Genomic DNA, 12,043 nt, shown 5'->3' with positions numbered 1-12,043 from the left:
AGAATCGCCTCCTGTGAGATAAAGTGGCGTTTGGGGACCTGCCACTGAGGAACCGCACATTGTACAAACTCAAGGAAGGGGGCCGAGTCTACCAACTGAAAAGGCAGCAGTTGAAGTGCTAGCAATTTAGCCAAGCTAGCATTCAACCGCTGGGCATGTGGATGGCTGGGAGTGAACTTCTTTTGGTGGTCCAGCAGCTGGGGCAGGGACATTTGCCTGCTATAATCGGACGTGGGTGTACTGCTAGCGGAGTGCCCGGAAACACTTGGCTGTGACACACCTAATTCTACACCTTCATTCCTCTCAGAGCAGGTTTCAGAGAGGACTGAAGGTCTAGTGGGGTTGGAGATCCCAGCTGATGAGGAGCAAGGAGAGGGCTGCTTTGTTCTTTGGTGTGTGTCTTTGAGGTACCCTTGCCAACGAGCTGCATGGCAGGTCAACATATGTCTGGTCAAGCATGTGGTGCCCAAGCGGCTGATGTTTTGGCCACGCGAGATACGCTTGAGACATATGTTGCAAATAGCAGCGGTGCGATCGGATGCACTCGTCTCAAAAAAGGCCCACACCAAAGAACTTTTAGAATAACGTGCAGAGGCAGCGCCCTGCACAGGGGGAGGTCTGCAGTGTGATTCAGTTGGTGTGCTGCCCCTAAGCTGCCCCCGGAGAGCATCCTGCCTCATTGGAGATGTGCCTCCTCCCCCTCCTCTCACCTACCAGGCACCCACGTGGAGTCAGTGCCCTCATCATCCCCTACCTCTTCCTCGCTGGAGCAAACCTGGCAGTATGCTGCAGCTTGTGGAACATGACTGCCAGATTGCTGTCCTTCTTGAGCATCCCCTCTCTCTGCATTCACGCTACTGCCTTCCTCTAGCTGAGTATCATCATCAGAGCCTACAAAACACTGGGCATCTTCCTGGAGCATGTACCCAACACTGTGCTCAAAGAGTTCAGGGGACTCCTCAGGAGGACGTGGTGGGTCTACGGAAGGAGTCACTGATGATGACATTGAGACGAGTGAAGAGGATGCGTTGGCAGCTGCTTTGCTAGTACCCTGAGCATGGGTGAGAGAGGATGAGGAGGAAGAAGAGGGCTTGGTCATCCACTCTACCAAGTCTTCGGCACGATGTGGCTCAACACGTCCAGCTGCCGAAAATAAGGACAAGCGTGTCCCATAGCCATGTGCTGATGGCGATGCACCGCGTCCACGACCAGCACTGTTGTCTCTAGACACAGAGCCTGCTTGCCCTCTTTTATCGGCTCGTGCCTGTCTGCCTCTCCTTGTTGGCCTTCCAGACATGGTAATGGCCTGAAGTGAGATGGGAAAACCAGCAATTGGGTAGTGTATATTGTGCTGGAGGCACCCACAACACCCACTAACTCCTGCAGATGCCTTTATTATAGAACAACAAGAATTAAAGTGTAGATACCGGTGTATACTGTGCTGTGCTGGAGGCACACAACACCCACTAACTCCTGCAGATGGCTCAATTAGAGAAGAGCAAAATAGGTAGATACAGGTGTATACTGCGCTCAGGGCACACAGACAACACCCAGAAACTCCTGCAGATGGCTGATAGCTCAATTACAGAAGAGCAATATAGCTATATAGGTAGATACAGGTGTATACTGCGCTGAAGGTACACAGAGAACATCCACTAACTCCTGCAGACGCCAACACACTACACAAGGCCGTCGCGCTGGCGGCCTTATATAGTGTGGGGCATGTACTACACAGTTCGAGCTATGATTGGCCACAGGCATCCTGCCTGTGGCCAATCATGGCTCTCCTCACTGCCGGCGCTGTGATTGGCCAAGCATGTGGGGTCACAGTGCATGCTTGGCCAATCATGAGCCAGCAATGCACTGCGATGGCGCAGTGCATTGTGAGCCATGAGCGCCACACGAATTTGGCGCGAACGCCCCACAGAGTTCTGGCTTCGCCTAACGGGCGAACAGCCTGTGTTCGAGTCGAACATGCGTTCGACTGGCACACCAAGCTCATACCTGGTATCTAACAAGGTCCTATTTGTGAATGAAACATTTCCCGCACCCTAAACATGAGTCAGGGTGTTCACCTGTGTGCTTTTTCTGGTTTCTCACAAGTTCCCTTTTCTTAAAGATTGAACGTGAACATGAATAAAGACCCTCACCCGTGTGAATTCTCTGGTGTATAACAAGGTCTCTTTTACAAATGAAGGATTTGCTGCACTGTAAACACGGATAAGAACCTTCACCTTCTCTGATATTCAAAAAGCACTCCTTCCTGAGCGAAACAATTCCCACACTCACCTGTGTGAATTTTCTGTTGTATAAGGAGATGTTCTTTCCTAATTAAACATTTCCCACACGCTGAACATGAATAAGGGTGTTCACCCGTGTGTATTCTCTGGTGTGTAATACGTTTTTCTTTTTGAAGGAAACATTTGCCGCACTCTCTAAACAAGGGAAAGGACGCTCAGTAGTATGACATTTTTCTGGTGTTCAACAATTTGTTTATTTTGCGACTGAAACATTTCCCACACGCTGAACGTAAAATGTGGATGCTCACTAGTGTGAATTCTCTGACATCTACGAAGGTCTCTCTTTTCATTGAAAGGTTTCCCTCACTCTGAACATGAATACGGACGTTCACCCATGTGAACTATCTGGTGTCTAACAAGGTGTCCTTTCCGAGTGAAAGATTTCCCACACTCTGAACAGGAAAACGGACGCTCACTTGTGTGAAGCCTTTGGTGTTTAAAAAGTGAACCTTTTGTGGTGAAAGATTTCCCGCACTCTGAACATGAATAAGGGCACTCTCCTGTGTGAACTCTACAGTGTTGATCAAGGTTTATTTTACGAGTGAAAGATTTCCCACACTCTGAACATGAATAAGGACGCTCACCCGTGTGAATTCTCTGGTGTTTCAAAAGTGATCCTTTTCTGGTGAAAGATTTCCCGCACTCTGAGCATGAATGAGGACGTATATCCGTGTGACTTTTCTGATGGGAAACCAGGGCTGATTTCTGAGTGAAACTTTTCTCGCACTCTGAACATGAAAATGGACGCTCACCTGTGTGATTTCTCTGGTGTACAATAAGTTGTCCTTTATCACGAAAACATTTCCTGCACTCTGAACATGAATAAAGATGCACACCTGTGTGGACTCTCTGGTGTCTTACAAGGTGTGATGTCCGAGTGAATGATTTCCCGCACTCTGAACATGAATAAGGGCGCTCACCTGTGTGAATTCTCTGGTGTTCAACAAGGTCTTTTTTGTGAGAGAAATTTTTCCCGCACTCTGAACATGAATAAGGACGCTCACCTGTGTGAATTCTCTGGTGTACAATAAGTTGTTCTTTCCCACTAAAACATTTCCCACACTCTGAACATGCATGAAGATGGTCAACCCTGTGAACTTTCTGGTGTCTAACAAGGTGTTCTTTGCGAATGAAAGATTTCCCGCACTCTGAGCATGAATAAGGACACTCACCCGTGTGAACTTTCTGGTGTTTAAAAAGTGAACTTTTTGTAATGAAAGATTTCCCACACTCTGAACAAGGGAAAGGACGCTCACCCGTGTGACTTCTCTGGTGTTCAATAAGGTGTCCTTTTTTAAGGAAACATTTGCCACACTCTGAACAATGGAAAGGACGTTCACCTGAGTGAATTGTCTGATGTCTCAAAAGCTCTTTGTTTTCAGTGAAAGATTTCCCGCACTCTGAACATGACAACGAACGCTCTCCTGTGTGAGCCCCCTTATGGCTTAAAGAAGATTTCTGGGGATTAGATGGATCTGGTGATCTGTCAGCACTGTGAGAAGTTGGACGGACTCCTGAAGTCATAGTATGGGATTTATCAGAAGGTTCCTCAGGATTTGAAGGACCCATTGATCTTAGATGGACATCTGAGGTCATAGTATGGGATTTATCAAAAGGTTCCTCAGGAGTAGAAGGATCTGTTGATCTAACCAACCAATCAGAGGTCACTTTCGGAGAATATTGTGGAATGTCAGTATCTTCTGCCTTACAATCTGGAGATATAATAAGATGTCCCTCCGATGTATTTATATTCCAGAAACACCGTCCATCTGCTGGAAAGCAATATTTAATATAAGTCATATCTGTTCTCATACATCTTGTATTCAGAAGTCATATGTATACAATGGGCATGATGGTGAGAGAGAGAAAACTGACTACAAGGGTGAAAGAAAAATGTTGAAAAAAAAAATTAAACCATTGAACCAACAAATGGCAGTTTGATTGCCGGAGTAATCATCTGGGTAAGGAAAACTCCAACTACAGTGGCCCATGTTTGAGAGCCTCACAATCACAACAACAGGGTCACATGCAGCCCTCAAGTCCTACATTGTCTCTGATACATCAGCTGGATAAAGATAAGGAATTGTAGATAAATCCTTTACATGGTGTACAGTATCTCCTCCTCATTTGTTGGGAACATGACGTTATATTGAGGAATGGAGATGGACCTTTCATATGGTGTACAGTATCTCCTCCTCATTTGTTGGGAATATAACTGTAGCACTGTCTAGTGTGTGCTACTAGAAGTGTAGTGTGGGTAAAAGCATAGCCTGGCTCTAGGATTAAACCTGAGTTAACTAATTTGGTCAGGGTTGGATGACTCATCCTAGTTGCTCTCTGGTGCCTCCCCCTGTTCCTGGGACTTTGGAGAATGTTCTGGAACTGCTGGGCAGAGGTTAGGAGGGGCTGCTATGAATATTTATGGGAACTCAGCCAATCCCCCGGAGTGGGCTGGCAGGGGACTGACAAATTCCCATAAATAGACACGGACCAAGCCAGCAGGGTTAATTGGGTGGAAGATGGAGGAGAGGCTGACAGTGGCTCTTGAGGGACCCCTGCTGGGGAGGGGTTTTACCTCAGGCTGGAAGATCAGGAAGCTGACCTCAAAGGATCCCACCATAGGAGGCAACTGGAGTAATTAATGCCAGAGGAGGCAGCGGGAAAGAGAAAGCAAAGACAGTGAGCAATATCAGCACAGTGCCGGGGCAACTCAAGGGGGTGGGGGGGGGGGGGGGCAGTCAGTTGTAGTAGTGCTCTCTGAAAACAGCATTGTGCCTAAGTCTCCATACCTTCCCTGGGGAATCTCCATGGAAGATGCCAGTCAAGAAGGACTGGGGAAGCAATCAGCCAGTTGGGCTGGTATCTTCTGCAGCAGTAGAACTTGACTTAGGGTCTACAGGAAGGCGGAAGGAGATGCTGTTTCACTCCATAGTATGCCACATTCATTCACAAAGGGACAGAATTGGTCCCAGCCCGTAATGGGCAGTTGTTGAATTAACATTATATACTGTAATGACCTTCCATATGGAGTACAGTATCTCCTCCTCATTTGTTGGGAACATGACGTTATATTGAGGAATGGAGATGGACCTTTCATATGGTGTACAGTATCTCCCCCTCATTTGTTGGGAACATGACGTTATATTGAGAAATGGAGATGGACCTTTCATATGGTGTACAGTATCTCCTCCATATTTGTTGGGAACATGACGTTATATTGAGGAATGGAGATGGACCTTTCATATGGTGTACAGTATCTCCTCCTCATTTGTTGGGAACATGACGTTATATTGAGGAATGGAGATGGACCTTTTTATATGGTGTACAGTATCTCCTCCTCATTTGTTGGGAACATGACGTTATATTGAGGAATGGAGATGTTGTACATTATATTGGGAACACTTGGTAGTGTGAGAAATACATAATTATTTCTATGGCAAGGAGTTTGAACTTAATTGGCATATGATATATTTCAATCCATATAGCAAAGTAAATACATGATTTATACTTAGAGAAGTAACATTAAAATGTGAACTGTTTCTGCATTTATTGTTTATGACTTACTTGTGTCCTCATGTAGAGAAGATTCCTCCGATTTACTTCCCATAATCCTCTCCCCCTCCTCCATAGACTGCTGATCTCCACTCACCAACCTCTCTTCTTCTTCTTCCTCTTTAACCTCAACTTTGATGTCTTTCAGTTCTTTATCCTAAACCCCAAAGATTCATAAATAGGAACAAGACATTACAATGAAAAATGTTCTCTCTTTTCTCTTCTTTTTTTTTCCCAGTCTCATCTACCTGATCAGTCTCTTTATAACTGGGAGTTTTCTTGGGGAAATCCTGGGAATACCGAAGACCTCTCTCCTCCATAGACTGCTGATCTTCACTCACCAACCTCTCTTCTTCTTCTTCTTCCTCTTTATGCTCAACTTTGATGTCTTTCCGTTCTTCATTCTAAATTCCAGAGATAATTAAAATAACATCTGGAAACACTGCTGCCAATAATTGGAGATTACATAGATTATCCTCTTATAGAATTATTTTTTAATTATTTTTGCCCCGTCCCATCTACCGGATCATTCTTTGTATAGTTCTCCTCTTCCCGTGTAGAATGCTGGGAATACAGAGAACAACCCTCCTCCATAGACTGCTGATGTCTGGTCACCAACATCTCTTCTTCTTCCTCTTTAATCTCAGGTTTGATGTCTTTCACTTCTTCATCCTAAACCCCAAAGATGATAGAAATGCATTTATGAAAAAAGAAGATCAGATTACATAGAATATCATCCAATAGCCTAGAATACATTTTAGGTCTACATGTTCAGTTCCATCTACCTGATGATGGTGGGGGATGGTGTGACCTTCCTGTGTGGAATCCCGGGAATACAGAGGACCTCTCCCTCCCATAGACTGCTGAGCTCCACTTATCAACATCTCTTCTTCTTCCTCTTTCATCTCAACTTTGATGTCTTTCCGTTCTTCATTCTAAATTCCAGAGATGATAAAATACAACATCTAAAAACACTGGTGTCAATATTAAGAAATTACATAGAAGAATGTCCATTCGTAGAATTATGTTTGAGTTCTTTTTGCCCAGTCCCATCTACCTGATTATTATCTGTATAGTTGGCATCTTCCCATGTAGAATTCTGGGAATACAGAGGACCTCTCTTCTCCATAGACTGCTGATCTCCACTCACCAACCTCTCTTCTTCTTCCTCTTTAACCTCAACTTTGATGTCTTTCACTTCTTCACCCTAAACCCCGAATATGATGGAATACATTTATAAAAATTAAAAAAAGACCAAGAGATTACATAGAATGTCCTCTCATAGCTTAGAATACATGTCTAAGGTCTACATGCTCAGTTCCATCTACCTGATCACGGTGAGGGATGGTGGAATACATAGGACGGGGACATCTCTCTGGTGGGTTCCCATTACTGGATCCATCTGTAGGAAACACACACACTGACTGAATACATTGTTTCTATGTGTTTATCAGATGATGGGGGATCTAGGTGGAGCCTCCGTACTGCTCTCTCCTTTACAATAAAGTCTCCTCTTACCCGGTGATGTGAGGGGCGGCTGATTGTCCATCATGACGTCCTTGTAGAGATCCTTCTGTCCTTCTAAATACTCCCATTCCTCCATGGAGAAATAGACAGTGACATCCTGACACCTTATAGGAACCTGACACACACAATGATACAGTCACCATCCAGACGCATCCCTTGTCTGTTACTGGATAATGTCCCAGAATTCCCGGCACCACTCACCTCTCCTGTCAGCACTACCCCAAGACAGCTTCATGAAATGGTTCTATATTTAGGATGTATCCTGTCTATAAACCAGAGGCTCTGGATGGACAGTTGGATAAATAGCTCTATTTTTAGAATGTATCTGATCTATAAACCAGAGGCTCTGGATGGATTTAGGATTAGGGATGAGCTGAACCCCCCCCCCCCCCCCCCATTTCAGTTTGCAGCAGAACATGCAAACAGGTGAAAAATCCTTCGAAAATGCAAACACCGTTAAAGTCTATGGGACACGAACATGAATAATCAAAAGTGCTAATTTTAAAGGCTTATATGCAAGTTATTGTCATAAAAAGTGGGACACGTATCAATCAATGCACAACAAAAGTTTTAAAAACTGACATTTTTTTCGGGTGCAGTGATTTTAATAATGCTTAAAATGAAACAATAAAATATATTCCTTTAAATTTCATACCTAGGGGGTGTCTATAGTATGCCTGTAAAGGGGCACATGTTTCCTGTGTTTAGAACAGTCTGACAGCAACGTGACATTTCTAAAGGAAAAAAGTAATTTAAAACTACTCGCGGCTATAATGAATTGTCGGTCCCGGCAATACAGATAAAAGAAGTCTTTGAAAAAAAGGCATGGGATCCCCCCAGTCCATTTGGATCTGGTATGAATATTAAGGGGAACCCTAAACCAAAATAAAAAAAAAATTTGTGGGGGTCCCCACAAATTCCATATCAGGCCCTCAATTTTAAATTATTTTTTTCTTTTAGAAATGTCATTTTGCTCTCCGACTGTACTAAACACAGGAAACACGCACCACTTTACAGGCATACTATAGACACTCCCCAGGTACGAAATTTAAAATAATATTTCCCTTTGATTGTTTCACTTTAAGCAATATTGAAATCACCGCTCCCGAAAAAAATATCAGTTTTTAAAACTTTTTTTTGTCTTGATACATGTCCCCTGGGGCAGGACCCGGGTCCCCAAACACTTTTAAGGACAATACTATGCATATAAGCCTTTAAAATGAGCACTTTTGATTTCTCCCATAGACTTTTAAAGGGTGTTCCGCGGCTTTCGAATTTTCTGCGAACTCCCCAAATTGTTCACTATTCGGCAAACAATTGGATAAATGGCTCTATATTTAGGATGTATCTGGTCTATAAACCAGAGGCTCTGGATGGACAGTTGGATAAATGGTTCTATATTTAGGATGTATCTGGTCTATTAGCCAGAAGCTCTGAATGGACATTTGGATAAATGGTTCTATATTTAGGATGTATCCGGTCTATAAACCGGAGGCTCTGGATGGACAGTTGGATAAATGGTTCTTTATTTAGGATGTATCCGGTCTATAAACCAGAGGCTCTGGATGGACAGTTGGATAAATGGTTCTATATTTAGGATGTATCCGGTCTATAAACCAGAGGCTCTGGATGGACAGTTGGATAAATGGTTCTATATTTAGAATGTATCCAGTCTATAAACCATAACAGTGGAGGAAGAGGACAGACATGATGGGAGGGTTACTGGGTGCAAATAGAAAATAATATATTATTACCTCCCCTATGGCTAGTTCCAGCAGTGTCTCCTCTCTACTTCCCTTCAACTCCTCTTTTACCCGAAAATTCCCAATTTATACTCCTATATCACTTCCTGTCTTTAGCTGACATCACTTCCTGTCTTTATCTTACATCACTTCCTGTCTGTGTGTTCCATGTGAGATCGTCACCTTGTGTTGAATATAAATACTGCAGTCTACGTTATGTTTCATCATTGTCCCCGCTGCCTCCTGGTCCATTCCTCTTTTATGTTACATCCATGATTACACATGTAGATTATATCTCAGATACAATCCAGACAATAACAAAATGAAAACTATTTTTTGCTCATGTTTGATCGTTAATAAATATAAAACGAAATAATGAAAACCAAACAAAAAATTTGAAATAAAATGTGCTGGGCTCAAATCTAATGCCCCAAACACACAATCGGAAATTCTGCCAGCAAAAGTCCGATGAGAGCTTTTGGTCGGAAATTGCGACCATGTGTATGCTCCATCGGACTTTTGCTGGCGGAATTCCAGCCTGCAAAAGATTGAGAGCATGTTCTCTATTTATCGGTCGGAAAAAGTTCCGATTGGAAATTCCGATCGTCTGTACAAATTCCGATGCGCAAAATTCCTACGCATGCTCGGAAACAATTTGATGAATGCTCGGAAGCATTGAACTGCATTTTCTCATCGTAGTGTTGTACATCACCACGTTCTTGATGGTCGAAAGTTCAGAGAACTTTTGTGTGACCGTGTGTATGCATGCCAAGCTTGAGTGGAATTCCGTCGGAAAAACCATCCATGTGGAAGAATATTTATTTTAGCCTTTTATTGATTTTGTTGCTGGGACCGCAAGACAGGGAATAAAGAGATTGACTGTAAGACTGTCTGTGGTGACGTGGGAGGAACCAGTTGGGGGACCCACTGTGGTCTATGAAGAGATAGACTTACCTATATGCCCTGTGCTGTATATTGGGGTGGGGGGAGGCAGAATTAACAATGTGATGTTTACTATGTCTGTGCACGCACCGGTGTCATATAAACCAAATGCCGAGTTACGTAGATGTGGTAGGGGTGACCACAGAGCAAGATTTGCTTTCTCTACTAGCAACAGTGTCTTTTTAAGCAAAGGTGTCTCTGGAAATCTCCATAGATCTCAGTGTGCCAGAGGTTACCTAGGACAACTATAGCACCGCCCTGGTGGGCAAGGCGGAGCCACGTACATGTGAATTCAATATTTGGACAGCTCCCCAAATTAGAAGTGAGCTGTACATCTGGTGTAACTGTATTACCACTTGACGCTCTGTACTGTGAACCACTTGGCCCCATGATGCAGTACACATTGTCCCTTTTAATGTGACATTTTGAAGGGGACACCACTGACCATGTATCCAGTTCCACCAGTCCAGACCTCCTATCACCTAAATCTCAGTGATGCAGTTACAGCTTCCACCACATAAAAGCGTAAACCTCCTGCGTGTACATCTTGACTTGGTACTTCCATACTTACAGGTAGGTCCCTGAGGTCTCCATCAAGCAGATTTGGTCCCGGTAGCTGGGTCATCAACCACTCAGGAGGGCAACAGCGCACAGCTCCACTCACTATGCAGAAGAATCGTCACCCTTGCCCAGTACCAGTGCAGGTTCGGTGATGTAATAGTCCATGGTCTTCTAAAAAGAAAATGTGTTTCCTGTTCATCCACCAGATACTTCTGTGTCTCTTCTGTCGGATGAATTGGTACTGCAGAGAAAATAGGATTTCTAAATACAGCTTACCCGTAAAATCCTTTTCTTGGGAATACATCACGGGCCACAGAGGCTTGGTAATTACTTAGTGGGATATCCTAAAGCAATGCCCAAATTGAGGGGAGGGAGACACAGATCAGAAAATCCATAGACCGCCAACGGACAAGAGGATCAATACTGCTGCCTGCAGCACACTGCGCCCGAAGGCGGCATCCTCATGCCCTCTGACATCCACCTGATAGAATCTAGTGAATGTATGGACTGAAGACCAAGTTGCAGTCTTGCAGATCTGTGCCAAGGAGGCCTGGTGATGCACTGTCCATGAAGCACTAACCGCTCTAGTTGAGTGCGCCTTAACCTGAAAAGGAGGACTCTTCTTCTTTATACCATAGGCCTGAATAATAACTTGCCAAATCCATCTGGAAATACTGGATTTCGACGCTGCCTGGTCTTTTCTGGGGCCTTCTGGCAGAATAAACAGACTATCAGTCTTTCGTATCTGAGTGGTTGCCTGCAGATAGATCCTGACTGCTCTTACAACATCTAGATAGTGTAACAACTCCTCTTCCGTGGACTGAAGATCTGGAAAAAAGGACAGTAGGACCATATCTTGAGTCAGATGGAATCCTCAAACCACCTTAGGTACAAAAGGTCGGGCGAGGATGCAACACCACCCTGTCTTTGTGAATAATCAAATATGGCTCTTTACAAGAAAGAGCTACTAATTCTGATACCCTTCTAGCCGAGGAAATGGCTACCAAAAAGACCAGTTTCTTTGTCAGAAGAACTAAAGAAGCATGGTGCAATGGTTCAAAGGGTTGTTCTTGCAAAACGGACAAAACCAAATTCAGATCCCATGGGCACACAGGAGGTTTGACTGGCGGATTCAAGCGCAGTGCCTCCTGAACAAAGGCCCAGACCAGGGAATGTGAGGCAAGGGGCTTTTGAAAGAATACTGATAAGGCTGAGATCTGGACCTTGATAGTGCTCAAAGCCAGCCTCATTTCAATGCCTAATTGAAGAAAAGCAAGAATCCTGCTAATGGCATACTTTCTAAGATGCCATCCCCTGGGTTCATACCAGGAAACATATGCCTTCCAGATTCTGTAGTAGATTAGCCTGGAGGCCGGCTTCCTAGCATTAACCAGAGTGAAAAGGACTGATTCCGAGAGC

At 44.1% G+C, this 12,043-nt stretch overlaps 1 protein-coding gene across 4 annotated transcripts in view; it reads right to left on the bottom strand.

Moving 5' to 3' along the window:
• LOC143955550 (uncharacterized) overlaps positions 1-12,043 on the bottom strand; it is an 89,487-nt gene that overhangs the window by 52,931 nt on the left and 24,513 nt on the right. The window contains exons 1-7 of one of the 4 annotated variants that reach the window (XM_077465607.1): positions 9,134-11,310; positions 7,181-7,254; positions 6,910-7,059; positions 6,638-6,787; positions 6,375-6,524; positions 6,101-6,256; positions 5,865-6,009 (exon numbers count right to left, since the gene is read on the bottom strand). The exons of the other annotated variants lie outside the window; for them this stretch is intronic. Of the exons in view, the coding sequence (XP_077321733.1) occupies positions 5,865-6,009; positions 6,101-6,256; positions 6,375-6,524; positions 6,638-6,787; positions 6,910-7,059; positions 7,181-7,210 (781 nt within the window). The 5' untranslated portion in view covers positions 7,211-7,254; positions 9,134-11,310. Of the gene's footprint in view, positions 1-5,864; positions 6,010-6,100; positions 6,257-6,374; positions 6,525-6,637; positions 6,788-6,909; positions 7,060-7,180; positions 7,255-9,133; positions 11,311-12,043 lie in introns of those variants that run through there. 4 annotated transcript variants of the gene reach the window in all.

The sequence above is a fragment of the Lithobates pipiens genome, unplaced genomic scaffold (assembly GCF_037356315.1).
Source record: "Lithobates pipiens isolate NorthernLeopardFrog02 unplaced genomic scaffold, aLitPip1_a1.2 Scaffold_35, whole genome shotgun sequence".
NCBI lineage: Eukaryota > Metazoa > Chordata > Amphibia > Anura > Ranidae > Lithobates > Lithobates pipiens.
The sequence above is the reverse complement of the archived record's forward strand: the minus strand, read 5'-3'. Positions and strand labels throughout refer to the sequence as shown.